Below are 13,753 nucleotides of genomic sequence, written 5' to 3' on the forward strand. Positions count from 1 at the left end.
ACCCCGGGTAAATAGTCGATAAAGGATGGAGTATTGGCCTTCCATGAAGTAGACAGATCACAACCATCATAAATTGACAGATAGAACATCAATATCAATTAGTTACTTTCTCTTCTTGTTCTTTCATTCCCATCAATACATTATTAGCCGAATGGCTTACATGCTGTAGAAGCAAACGACGTCGAAGAGCATTTAAAGTCGCTTCTTTGCTGCTCTCCAAGAACTCCGGCTGTCAGTCGTTGTCAACTCCGCCGGAAACATGAAGGCCTATATCACTCTCTTGGCTTCTCTCTACGTTTTCGGCTTGGCCGTCCGGGCCAACGAATTCCTGACTGCCAAGGCTGAGGTCGAATATTTATCAAAGCGAGCTCTCGTGAACAGCTTGGCACAGCTAGCCAAAGAGCCGGCCACTGATGGTTCCAACGAAGAGCAATGCACCCTGGACAAGCTGCGATTCCGTCGAGATTGGTAAGTTGAATCGAGAAGAGAAGAACTGCAATCCTTTGTGGTCGAGCTCACACGGCCAAGGAAAACATTCTCGACGGAAGAGAAGAAGGAATACATCAATGCGGTTCTATGTATCCAAAGCAAACCAGGTCTCACTCCGCCAGAATTGGCGCCCGGCGTTCGATCCCGCTTTGATGACTTTGTTGCAAACCACATCAACCTGACGTATTTTATCCATTTTACGGTACCGGGCACTCACTTCTTCTCGCGTCTTTCAACTAACCTTGATTCAGGGCACGTTTCTTGGTTGGCATCGTCGGTACATTTGGGCCTTTGAAGAGACTCTTCGAGAGGAGTGTGGCTACACCGGTGCCCTTCCGTAAGAAATCCTCGTCCAGAATTAGGAGCTGTTTTGCTCACATTCTCAGTTATTGGAACTGGCCCGACTCGTATGATGACTTGACCAAGGACCCAATCTTCGACGGTAGCGACACCTCCTTGTCCGGCAATGGCGAGTACATTCCAAATAAGGGAGATATCGTCCTCCACGTGGACAATCCGCCAGCCATCATCCTCCCTCCTGGTAGTGGTGGCGGCTGTGTTACCAGCGGCCCCTTCAAGGACTACCAGGTTAACCTCGGCCCTGGGAGCTTATCTCTACCTGGAAATAAGACGGATTCCCGGGAGAACCCTTTGGATTACAACCCCCGGTGCTTGAAGCGTGACTTGACGACAGAGGTCATCCGGATGTTCGCCAACTATTCTTCGGTAGCCCACCTCATCAGCAAGAATGACCATATTTGGAACTTTCAGACGGAGATGCAAGGTCCTCAGGGCAGCACATCACTTGGCGTTCACGGAGGTGGGCATTATGCGATTGGAGGTGACCCCGGCCGTGACTTTATGGTCTCGCCCGGTGATCCGGCCTTCTATCTCCATCATTCCATGATCGATCGTGTGTGGTGGATTTGGCAGAATCAAGACCCGGAGAACCGTGAGACGGCGATTTCCGGTACCAATACCCTCCATAATAATCCGCCCTCTGAGAACACTACTCTTGACACCTTGGTTGATTTGGGCTATGCTTGGGGCAAGCCTGTCCCTATGCGAGATATCATGAGCACCGTCAAAGGTTCGCTTTGCTATGTCTATCTGTGAGGCTGAGCTTTCACGTGGTTCGAATGTGGCCCGGAGTGTGCCGTCTCCCATATATTACTCTCGTTTCACAGATAGTCAGCAGTTAGTCAACATTTATGGTTAAAGTATGCTACTAGAACAATCAGACTTCAATGTATTCCGACCAGAAAGGTCATAGGCGGAGCCTGCCTTTTGTTTACTAAATAAGTAACACTTGAATGGCAGCAGTGACGAAATCGAACGATTGACTTTGGATCTGGAGACGTGATTACATCATCATTCCGCAGTGGAACCGCATGCCAGGGGTCACGCATTCTGATTGGTCTGATCAAACTCAACGGTTGAGCCGGCCGAAGCAAGGGCAAAACAAAACAAAGATCACATGGAATGATGGCATCAACATAACGAACAACAATCGAGGAATACGGTTGTCAATTGAATTAATATCAATGGGTTTGGTTTGCTCTCCAACTATGAATTGTGGTTCTGGTATTTCTTGCAAACGCCAAATGCCGCAATCGCTCTAGAGTTCCCCCCAAACTTCGGACCCTCTCGGCTCAGTTACATTCCTCGGCTCATCGACCCTGGATGCCTCTCGCCTGCTCCGCATTAAGAAATAACTGGATGCGGAATCAGGCACGATGGGATCTGACGGCCATGAGACGTCTCCCTGGTCTCGGCCGCCCTTCCATCATTATCAACATTCCCGCACTCCTTCGTCGCCTCCTCTAAGACCGAACCCGATCAGCTCACAAACCCAGCGGCTTCGCCTTCGAAACGCGCGCTTTCGCGGTCCCAATCTCTCGGCTCACAGAATTACAGACCGGATTGCATCGTGGGGTTCCTCGTCCGATGACTCGGATGGTATCCTGGACAAAGAGAATCACCTGGCATCCTCTCCACAGAGTCCAGGGCTGATTGAATCAACACGGCGACGATCGAGCATTCTGCAAGAGATACGCAACTCCTCGCGTCGTTCGTCCGTATCGACCACATCGCAAGAGCAGTGGAATCCTACTGCTTTTGAGCCTGACGACGGCCGTCCGCACACCCCTCCGTATTCTGCTCGTTCCTCCATCTTCCCCCCCTGGTCATCGTCTCAGTCGCCCATTCACGGTTCGAACCCGTCATCTCCGTTGTCCCAGCAGTCGGAGATCCAAGTGAACAAGCGGGATGCTCGTAGCTCCAAAGTAGACTACGAGACAGCACGATATATCGAACATCTCGAATCACAGTTGGCTGCCGCGCAGAGCGACTTGAACCTAATGCATTCTCCGTCAACGAAGCCTCGGTCTTCAAAACTGAGATCCCTGGTTGCCGAAGTCAAGGTTTTGCAGCAGGAAATTGCCGAATGGGAAAGCAAATTCGAGGCCCGTGTTCAGGAGGAAGTGAAGGCGAGGACGGAGATCGAGAATCGACTACGATCACGGATTGTCTTCCTGGAAGGGCAGCATGAGGCTGATCTTTGCCGTATCAAAGAGCTTGAATGTGAAAGAGATCTCCAGGCACAAAAGCTCCGCAATGCCGAAGCGCTGAGATCGACCAACCGCAGTCTCGAACGGCGAATTGATGTGCTGACGGAACTTCTCGCCCAATCGCCAGTCCGGGTTGACCCCCCTAGAAGTCCGGTCCGGGATGTCACGTCACCAACGAGAAGTCCGGGGCATAAGCTTCCGCGTCCCCGGTCGATGTTGCCCATAGTGCCCCCGAGATTGGATCCGTCGTATCAACCGCTAACAGTTCCATCGTCCGACGCCGCACAAGAACACAGCGAGAATAAGCGCAATACACCTCAGCCTGATGTTTGCGAGCGAGAGGATGCCGACGATTGTACGGTGTCTTCCACTTGTGCCTGCCGGTCTCAACGATCATCGACCTTTTCGCATATATCAACAACGTCAACGCAGTTTAGTCTGCCCCTGCCCGTCTCACCGGAAATCCAAGGTCGAACCGGGGCACGGCAACGAAACATGCGACGCTTTCCCTCTGGCAACTGCACGCTGAAACCTCTGATCCTCCCCAACACGACAGCGTCGCAGCTTGCAGCGCAACAGGAGATGGATTTTGACTCGGGATGTAGTTCTGATGACGCCTCATCCGAGTCAGGAGGCAATAACCGGTACAGCGTCTGTCTCGCGCAGGAAGCAACCTTGGCAGCATTGGAAGGACGAATCGAATACCGCCAGACCTTTGACGAGGCCATGTTTGAGGGCAATGAGAGCGAATATGGAATGCCACTAGAAGAATCCATCTCCATCAAAGACAATGGGCATGCTCCCAGGCGGCTGTCTTCGTTATCCAGGACGTCCGAATATGCGCGCAGTTTAGGGACTCCAAGTTCTATTCGCACGCGCCGTTCCCAGCGCCGCCGGTCGTCAACTTCGGAGATTGACCAACAAAGGATGTCTCAGTGGGGCCAATTATTGACAGAGGCATATCGAGAATGGTGTTCTCGTTTCGGCACCATCGCACATTGCATCATCGCTAGCGTTTGGAGCCGATGTACGCGACGACTCTGGAAGATGTCTTGGTGGATTCTGGGCCTGGTCTTGGGGTCGCAGCAGCGCGATGACCTGATGCGGGGGATCTCACGGCGGTCAACCAAACGGCATGTGCATTCGTTGAGAGGTGATTCTCTCATTCCAGAATCGGATGAAGAGAACCGACCGGCGACACAAGCCACCGCCATTTCCTTCTCTGCCGGAGCTCGTGAGGGTACAGTCTCATGCACCTGCAGCCACGCTCCCTGGTGTCAACAGCTTGCCGTTGCTCGGAACAACACGAATCGATCGATAGGAGAACACGTCTCGCAGTGGGCCAAGTTTTCGATTGCTCTGATCGCTGCCATTGGGCTAGCTGTTCGACACGGACCCGAGTCTCTCCTCGAATCGCATCCTCTCGAGACGGACCAGGTAGATGGTGAGCCACCAGAGCCGCCGTCGGGTCTTTCGTGGACGCCATTGGCGCCCGTGACGTGATACCATTCGTTTTGAGGTTTACTATCCCGCTAATGGTTCGCTTTCGTCTCTCGTTATTTTTTTTTTTTTTTCTCTTACAAAGTGCATGGGTAATAATACTATCCGTGGCTGTGACGATCATGGGTTTTTGCCTTGCTACGATGTCCTGTACATAGGGTCTCTCTCCGTTGTTGCGATAGTTTATGAAAATTAATATCTGGTCTCGGCTACAATTTCCATATACCTGATATTTCCTTGACTTGATTGAGTACCTAATTCTGTCATTGCATCTTGTCGCTTATGTCCATGCAATAACTGGGCTGGCTCTCAACCCTAACAATCCCATCAATCTCGCCCTGATTTTTTGCTCCAGTCTTCCCTACTCTACAAGAGACCTACACGAACTACAGCAGTTGAAGAACCCATATCAAAACGCTCTATATTTCAAACACCATGCACTACCATCCATCTTCAACCGCAAATGTACATAGCAGTTACAATGGTCATAACAGGGACAAAAGATTATCTCCCGACATTTCCCATGCCATCTGACACGTAAAGCGCCAAGAAAAACAAGACATAAAAAGTAATAAAACAGCCGTATCCATTCGATCCTCATGATAATGGGTACATGAAAATACTCATCATCATCGTGATTCCATATCAGAAGGCATCACTGATCAGATCGACTGAACAGGATGTAGGAAAAGGGTGGGAGGAAAGAATCGAAAATAAAAGTGAAGAGAGACGCATCTCCCTTCGGGAGACACGAAAAAGAAAAAAAAAAAAGACGTAAGAAGACAGATGGCCCGTTTACAGAGCCAGGATGGCCGCAGCACCGGCAGCGATGGCAGCACCGCCATAGTTGACGAGGTTGCGAGCACCAGCGCCGGGGAAGTAGGTCTCCTGGGGCTGCTCGGAGGGCTGGGTCGGGGCGGGAGCGCCGGTTTCCCAGATACCGGTCTCGGTGGCCGTCGCAGTCGAGGTGGTGGCAGTAACCAGCGGAGGAGCGGTGGAGAAGGTGGTGGTGGCCGAGCTCGAGGAAGTGTCCACCGGCGCCGAGGAGGAGTCCGCGGGGGGGCCGTTCGGGTCCTCACCCAGACCGAACTGAACCGAGTACTGGTAGCCGAGGGTGGACTCGTCAATCAGGAGAATACCGTAGTGGGTCACATCGGCCTCGTAGCCGGTCGGTTCCCACAGGAAGGAGCCCGAGTTGGGAATGTGCTCGGCAATGACGTCGATGGGCACGACGTTCTCGCTTGGCCCGCGCAGCAGCTGCAGGGTGATGGGGCCCGGCGAGTCGGGCTGCCAGGTGATCTTGAAGGGCTTACCCTGTGGGACTACCTGGCCCAGCTCCGGGGTGAAGATAGGGTTGCCCTCCGGCGCCTTGCTGTAGTCGGGCTGGAGAAACTCCGCCGTGGCCGAAGCCGCGGCCAGGAGAGCGGTGACAGCAGTGATAAAGTAACGCATGGTGAATGAGATAAAGAGCGACTGGTTGTGTACCAAAGCTTTCGAACGAGCGACTGGAAGTTGGGGGGGGCTGCGCAATCCAACCGAGAGGAGCACAAATCACAATATGGTTGAGAATCGAGAGAACCAGGGAATCGAGCAGCAGGGCGAACGGACAATTTAAAATAGAGGAGCCATGGTGGTGATGCGCCCCTCCCTTAGCTCTAGAGCCTCTAGTTAGCTTCTTAGGGCCCCCTTGGCAAGATGTCGTTCAGCAGGCGTCATTTCGCTGAAACGAGCTGAACTCGTTCGCGCTAGGCACGTCAAGCCCGGCGGAGACAGTTGCAACACAGACGTGCAGAACGTAGTAATAAGGTTACTTCGTACGAGTAGATCGTACTCGTACGGACCTCATTTCCGCGGAGCGATTCCCGCTGCCATTGCAAGTTCACAGGATGTTTTACTTGTACTTTTACGGGTAACTCCTGTCGGATGTCAGGTCAGTCTATTTTTCCAATTGTGCGCATCATATACCCAGAGAATTCTCTTCTGCACATATTGCCCAAGCACACGACAGAAAAACGTACTCGTACGGTAAACAAAAATTACTGAAAATAATAAAATACGGGGTACGAGTACATACGAAGATGATTGTCGCTCCGATTGCCAACCAGAGAGCAGAACTACGGCAATCAAACGAAGCGGATGTTCGCTCTTCAGCACGTGGGTTGATTGGGTGTTTGCGTCAGCCCTGGCCAATGAGGTTCCGCCTTGTATTGAGTGGAGTCATGGTGCCTGCCAAGCTCTGCTGACTGGAGCAGGCACGCCAGATGATTGGTTCACCCACCAACATGCAATTTCCCAGGCTGGCCAACTGCGGAGAATTTGTCAACTAGTTAAGCAAGCCTGCCTGACTCAGCGCACTCTACTCCCTTTTTCTCACCGCAACCAAACCAACCAACCAGCAATTCGGGTAGGTCCGAGTCCCCCATTCGGTAAGATAGGCAGGTTTACCCCACGGACTCGGCAGCCGCGAGAGATCACCTCTGCCTATCAGCTGTATCAGTTGAAGAGTTTGTGTGATATTGACTATAAACGCCTAGCGATCGATAGCCTATCGCCCAATCTTGCTGCGTTTCTGCCTTCCCAGCCCGACGGGAGATGGATTAAATTGCTGCGGATCTCAAAAGACCAACAAGATCTCGTCTCTGACGTGGGTGGTCGAATCGGGATATCGCTGCACCTAAGACAAAAAGTCCCAATTGGGAAATGCCTTGCGCTTTCGTTGGCTGCGGCGTGCAGGGATGGTCCAGGGCCGCTGCGGCTCTGATTGGTGTCGGAGCTTTTAGTTCGCCCCTTGATGTTCATAAACGAAATAATGACAACCTGAACGCCAAATTTCATAAGATGGTGGTCAATAGTAGCCGACTCTCACTGCGGCCTCAACAGCTATATTCATTCATTTCGAGAGGTAATTCATAGGACCGGAGGGGAATGGAAGCGCCACTCGCCACAACACTACGAGTACTGACCTTGGTCATGCAAATTGAGAGCCGCCATGAGTTCTAGACAGGCTCAAAGGAGATCGGCCCGATCAGGGCCGGCGTGCATAACTTGTCATAATTTCTCCGGCACAATCGCGCATTTGGTTCTTACTGGGACAAGAGTTCGCGCCTCTACGCGTCCCATTTCATGTCCTAGAATTTGATGCTGGACAATTATAATAGATCGATGCGGCTGATAATCGCTTGGCCGACGGTACCTACATCTCACGCTCCAGATTAATGATGCCTCTCGTCACTCATGTACTCCATAAGCCATCTTTGCAAACCCGCCGAACCATCATGCATTAGCCGGCCAAACTATCATGAGAGCTACAGTAGTTATGACCGAGAGGACTGATTTCCTAACCATGAGTCCCATGAAAACTCAACAACAATCATAGGCATCCATCACCTTGCTGATTTTGAGCCGCAAGTCCGTGGAGTATCGGCCAAATCGTTCAACGTCCATTACGCAATTTTGGAGGGTGTAACTACTACCTAACGTTAAGGGTCCGTGCTCAACGACCGACACACAAATACGGTGTAGAGGATAATAATAGATCGGCTGGTTCTCCGGCTGCTTGCCTATTTCCCTGAACTCGGTAGGACTCGAGGTGAGATTGTCCATGAGTCTCCCAACTCGATTCCAATGAGGCTGAGAACGCAACATATTACTGGCGGGCTTCAACGGTCCAGGCCTCCATGACTGAGGCATGTAAAATATCTGTGGCTGGAATGGTAGCGCACTACTCCGTAGTAGTAATGTCACTAGTTGCCCGATGGTCTTTACGCGACACCATCTGGAAATTGTCTCTGTATTTGGCTCATGAAGCAGGCTGCACTTGCGTCGACAAACGCCAATGTCAGAAAGCAGCTGATCGCTCTGCAGATTCCAAAATCGCGACCAGCCCACGATTTGCCATTCCGCTGCATTTTTCTCACCCATTCATGAAAGCAATGCTGGGTGATACTCTAGGCCATTATTCTCGACGGCATGATCAATATGAGCCTTTGCACCGGCAACCTTTTCCGAATTCACCGTCATAATTCGTAACATCGTCTTAGCCTTCAGTACGATGAGCAAATAATGCGCCCGATGCATCGCCATGTGAGAAGAACTATGATCGGGCAAAAGGAGAACATTATCAGTACTTCCAGGATAGGATTACACATGACCAATTGCCAAGCAGGTTCATTATTGCCTTGGTCTTCTGCCAGGACACGCGGTTTCCTCACTTCTTCGAAGCGTACCATGGGAGAAAATATCAGTCGGCAACTCGGCACAGAACCAGCCAGGCTATTCGTAACGGCGGCATCGCGATCGTGAATCCCGTCTTCGTCTCGCAAGGCAGACTGAAAAGCAAGAGCTTTTATCAACTTTGTCGGCAACGCCTGCCTGAGGGTCGTAAACACATTGTGGGTGGCATTTCCTCGGAGGTGCGCTGGCGTTTCGAAGGTTCCGCGAATCCTCCCCTGCGGAAATGATGCGTGTCCTGCTTTCCTTGCATGACTTTGCCCTGGCGTCTTCCTTTCCTTTGCAAAACAATTGCCCACCAAAAGCAGGTTGCTGAAAGCTTGCATGAAGACGACGACATTACTGTCCGCCAAACTGTCTGCGATCGCGGTGGGGAATGTTTATCCTGGACAGTGTTTTCGAGCTTTGAAAAGACAACGATGCAATGAATTCACCAAATGCTCCTAACTAATCATGCTGTCGGCATGGAATGCTTGCTTAGAACCATTGATGGGCGATGGTCAGCTGTTGCAAATGGGTACTCAAATGTATGAACATCCGCAGGTGTGTCATCTGTATCCTGTTGGATCAGACATATCCACATCGTCAACAACCTTTTTCCCATGGATATATCCCTCCTGTTCGATTGGCCTTGTGTCCTTCTCGTCCGCGAACTCGTCTCCATCTCTCGTGTACCATTTGGCAAAGAGGTCATTCTGAATCCACATAACCTTGCCTATTGCCTTGACCAGGGCAATTTTACGTGGTAGGTGTAATCGCGGATGTGACAGGATCGCTTCTGTCATGGTATCCTGGATAATGGAGAGGACCATGCCGATGTGAATGTATTCGATGTGCAAAGGTTTCGCTCTTCCTTTACCAGTATGCATCATCCTGGAGTTGGAATTGCCCATTAGACCCATATCAACACCCGTGCTGGGGTCAAGACGTTTACTCACCCGACTTTGTCGAGATACTCCCAGAATTCCATCTTACTGGGGTCCGAGCACAGCTTGTTGAGATAGCCTCGGAGGAACATTTTACGGTGCTTGACCTGCGGACTGTTCTCGTCAGGGTATTCGTCGAGAGGGCCATCGTAACTGGTACTGCGCGCCTGAAATGCCCGGGCTGTGATGTCGTATTGCAGGAGCTTGCGATAGACAATATTGACGACGGCGGGGATGAGTGCTTTGATATATTTGGCTCCACTGACCAAGGCTTCTATGTCATCTACGTGGTGTCAGATTGCCGACGGCTCGGCCAAGGGGACCATCGCACGCACCGGAGTTGAAATCAAGAAAGGAGTGCAGGTATCGTATTCGGGCCTCGAAATTGGTATAGAGATCTTTCCTTTCAATGTGTTGGATCGAACGGCTCCAGGAGGATTTGGCTGGCGCAGGCTTCGGTGCCGAGTTGTTGTTGTTGTTTGGCGCTGTCGGCGTTTGCACTGCTGGCTCCGACTCCATTGTATGAAGACTTTTTTTTTTGTGGGAAGACACGAGAGTGTGTATTTGAAGGTTGCTTGTGCACTCGATTTCGAGAGAGGTACTGGGCGATCTGCTCTTATATGAGCACATTTCTGCCTAGGCATTCGATGTATGCCGACAGTCGGCTTAGTTTACTACCCAGAGCATGGTGTGGATCTGTCATCTAAGGATAGTGCGGATCGGATTCAGCAGATCATGGAGATCGAGGTTGTTTACATTTTTGCAGGCCCTTCATTGGAGGCTTGTTTGCTCCGCATAACACTTTCTGGTCGTGTTTTTTCTGGTGGTGTGATTTGCTTCGGGTATCGGCGATATGACGGCGCCGAGGATCTCGAGTCCGCAGCTCCTGTCTCTGAAACGGTGTTAGGAGAGATCCAATCTGATAACCCGGCGCTACGGATCCATCGTAACCCTAAACCTAAGTTTTATCCCGGTTGGCGGCTCACCCGCCGCGATTTACCGCTAAGCAGCAGGTGAACGACAGTGCTCTTCCTCTCTGAGAGTAAAGACGACTCCTCTTTTCCTCTCCAAGATCAGCAACCAGTACTTCATTCTACTTCTGTCGGACATTGTTCGGAGACCAACATCTCTGAACACGTGCCGATTTTCTCCCGGAAGGTTAACTTAAACTATAGAGAGCTCATGTGATCTTGTCCCCTCGAAGACGACAACCCGTCTCATCTCTGCGGGTACCTCCAACAATACTATGATCGTCAGGGGATCAGATGAATGCTATTTCGGTAGTTCGGATCTGCCTGGTGGTCCAAGATCTCGTCTCACGTTACTTATGCGACCGTTGTGCTCCTTGAGATCTTTGCATTACCTTTTTCCCCAGTGTAAGTAGAAAGGAGCTTTTGGAACGTAAGGACTCTGCCGTTTGGGGGCCGTGGTACCACTCATCGTGATTACTCTGCATTGTAGACATTGAGCGTGTCTCATTCCAGCCATTTCCAAAGCATTGATAGGGTATTGTCTCTATCCGATGATGACGCAAATCCGACCGTGGACCGAATCCTACCGAATCGGTCCGTCCTCCCCAGGTTTGACTGGCCGCGCCGCGCGAATTGCCTGATGCATGCAGAAGAGGAGCGATAACGCCCAGACGAGTGGATTCATCTGCATGCAATTGCAGAAGTAATTGGAGGAAGCCAGCTGATACCTACAGGAAAACTGAAGATTCTCGGCGAGTGCCAGATAGATAGGATGGTTCCTGAATGGGACTCTGTGCATATCAGAGGCCGCTGTGGCCCATAGCAGATCGCACGACACGATCGACAACGTCTGCCAAGGTGTCAAACTGATTTATGATCCTGTTGAAAAGCGATTTGGGCGCGGGCGGTATGGGACACTCCATGGGGTCGGAGTCTTTCTTTCGAATCCGTCTATGCTCATCCACCGTCCATTCCATGATCGCCACTCTTGGCAGGGCGGACTTTCCGTTCCTGAAGGTACCAAGCATTCCGGATTCAGCAACGAGGGCCCTTCCCAAACTGCGTAATAAATCATACCTTCCAAGCTGCTGTATTTTGTCCCTCTGTTCGCGGCCAGGGTGAAAGTGAGCCGCATTCAGCACAACATGAAATCACCAGAGCAGCCTCGGTATACTCCTTCTTGATGCAAATTGATATCCCGTCTCGATGACAGCTGCATCCGGCTGGCTGCGTCGAGATCTACATTGATATCACTCCATTACTTAGAGTGCAGCCCTTGCTGCGCCAGCATTCTTTCCCAGTACACGGGATTCATTCATCGCTTTCGGGATGCTGCTGTCCAAAATGCGGACGACTTTTTCTCTGGCCTTGACCAGTTGTCTATCGCTGGCACAAGCCTCAACTCTGTGAGACACCACATGACTTGCCCTCAGAGTTCAACGCTGACTCTAGCAGCCGGCCGCGATCCTTTGACTACGGCAGTGAAAAGCTCCGCGGTGTCAACCTGGGCGGTTGGCTTCTGCTGGAGCCGTGGATTACTCCGTCCATTTTTGAGAACGCTGGTGCGGCCGCAGTGGATGAATGGACATTTAGCGAGATTTTAGGCAAGCAGGAAGCCAAAAGTCGGCTCTCGGCTCACTGGAGCTCGTTCATCACGGCCACCGATTTTCAGCAGATCAAAGCTGCGGGACTGAATCATGTGCGAATTCCTATCGGCCATTGGGCCATCGTTCCTGATGACAGCGAGCCGTACGTGCAGGGCCAGCTGGAGTACCTGGACAAGGCCGTTAGCTGGGCTCGAGATGCAGGGCTCAAGGTGATGGTAGACCTTCACGGGGGTAAGTGAACACCACAACTAGGCGCCCAGCGACGATACTGACAGGGATCTGACAGCGCCTGGATCTCAAAATGGATTCGACAACAGTGGACGGCGAGGAAGCATCGACTGGAGCCGGTACCAACCTAACATCAACCGAACTTTGGACGCAATTAGCCTGCTGACAACGCGATACGCGGGCGATGCGGACGTTGTCACGGCAATTCAACCTTTGAATGAGCCCATGACGGTCTTGGGCGACGCAGGGGTTGACCTTCAAGCCCTGCAACAATTCTATTACGATTCCTACGGTCGAGTTCGCGAGGTCAACCAAGATGCCACTCTTACATTGCACGACGGCTTTCAAGACATTGCGTTTTGGAACGGATTTATGTCTACTGGATTCTCGAAGATCATGATGGACAATCACCACTATGAGATCTTCCTCAATGATCTCATTGCGAAGAACACCAACGAACATATCCAAAGCGTGTGCCAGTTCGCCTGGGAGAAGCTTGCCTCCATGGATAAGTGGACCATTGTCGGTGAGTGGACAGGTGCGATGACGGACTGCACCAAGTACCTCAACGGTCGTGGAATTGGTGCACGCTACGACGGCACCTATCCAGGAAGTTCCTACATTGGAAGCTGTGCCGGATTCAGCCAAGGCGAAGTGACCGCTCTGCCGGCCGATACGCAAGCCGACATTCGACGCTTCATCGAGGCACAGTTGGATTCTTACGAGACCGGCAGTGGGTGGATTTTCTGGACCTGGACGACGGAGGGGTCGCCGGAATGGGACATGAAGCGGCTCTTGGCCGCCGACGTGTTCCCTAATCCGGTGACATCTCGCAAGTATCCCGGACAATGCGGTTGAAAGTGCCAGCATTTCCGCGGCATTGATTGGTGCTTACTAGCTTTACTCGAGCATTGTACCGCAGAATTGTTAATCTCGTCAGTAATAATCAAACGCAGCTTTCCAGTGTTTGACTCTCAAATGACTACTTTCCACATTTCTCTAAATTGAATATCAAATACTTTGTGCCGATATGCAGATATGAGTAGTGATGTTTTAACATGTCGTTCGTTGACTCTTTGTTTTATCATCCATGTGAGGGAGGGAGAAAGAACATGAAAGGGAATCATCATCATTACTCCTGCACTCACTCCCGCCGAGGGGAAAATCATTTTTTTTTCTTCCCCTTCTCTTGTCCGGATAATACAGCCACCGGGAGGTGCATACATAGAACT

The 13,753-nt window shown here is 51.3% G+C and overlaps 5 protein-coding genes across 5 annotated transcripts; 3 read left to right on the forward strand and 2 right to left on the reverse strand.

The window, feature by feature from the left end:
* Positions 1–259: 259 nt before the first annotated feature.
* On the forward strand, positions 260–1,605 carry VTN49DRAFT_4441 (uncharacterized protein; the record flags this gene model as incomplete). The annotated part of the gene is made up of 4 exons (XM_069412388.1): positions 260–468; positions 529–691; positions 741–826; positions 876–1,605. 4 exons carry the CDS (start codon positions 260–262, stop codon positions 1,603–1,605), a joined length of 1,188 nt encoding a protein of 395 aa, XP_069267636.1.
* A 620-nt stretch (positions 1,606–2,225) lies between these two features.
* Positions 2,226–4,562, forward strand: VTN49DRAFT_4442 (uncharacterized protein; the record flags this gene model as incomplete). The annotated part of the gene is made up of 1 exon (XM_069412389.1): positions 2,226–4,562. One exon carries the CDS (start codon positions 2,226–2,228, stop codon positions 4,560–4,562), a length of 2,337 nt encoding a protein of 778 aa, XP_069267637.1.
* A 792-nt stretch (positions 4,563–5,354) lies between these two features.
* Positions 5,355–6,011, reverse strand: VTN49DRAFT_4443 (uncharacterized protein; the record flags this gene model as incomplete). The annotated part of the gene is made up of 1 exon (XM_069412390.1): positions 5,355–6,011. The coding sequence occupies one exon, from the start codon at positions 6,009–6,011 to the stop codon at positions 5,355–5,357; it is 657 nt and encodes a 218-aa protein (XP_069267638.1).
* A 3,326-nt stretch (positions 6,012–9,337) lies between these two features.
* Positions 9,338–10,234, reverse strand: VTN49DRAFT_4444 (uncharacterized protein; the record flags this gene model as incomplete). The annotated part of the gene is made up of 3 exons (XM_069412391.1): positions 9,338–9,662; positions 9,728–9,998; positions 10,051–10,234. 3 exons carry the CDS (start codon positions 10,232–10,234, stop codon positions 9,338–9,340), a joined length of 780 nt encoding a protein of 259 aa, XP_069267639.1.
* Positions 10,235–12,030: 1,796 nt separating this feature from the next.
* VTN49DRAFT_4445 (uncharacterized protein) lies at positions 12,031–13,379 on the forward strand (the record flags this gene model as incomplete). The annotated part of the gene is made up of 3 exons (XM_069412392.1): positions 12,031–12,092; positions 12,142–12,524; positions 12,580–13,379. The coding sequence occupies 3 exons, from the start codon at positions 12,031–12,033 to the stop codon at positions 13,377–13,379; spliced, it is 1,245 nt and encodes a 414-aa protein (XP_069267640.1).
* Between the last annotated feature and the right edge of the window lie 374 nt (positions 13,380–13,753).

The sequence above is a fragment of the Thermomyces lanuginosus genome (genome assembly GCF_041956635.1).
Source record: "Thermomyces lanuginosus strain ATCC 200065 unplaced genomic scaffold VTN49scaffold_31, whole genome shotgun sequence".
In the NCBI taxonomy this organism is placed as follows: Eukaryota; Fungi; Ascomycota; class Eurotiomycetes; order Eurotiales; family Trichocomaceae; genus Thermomyces; species Thermomyces lanuginosus.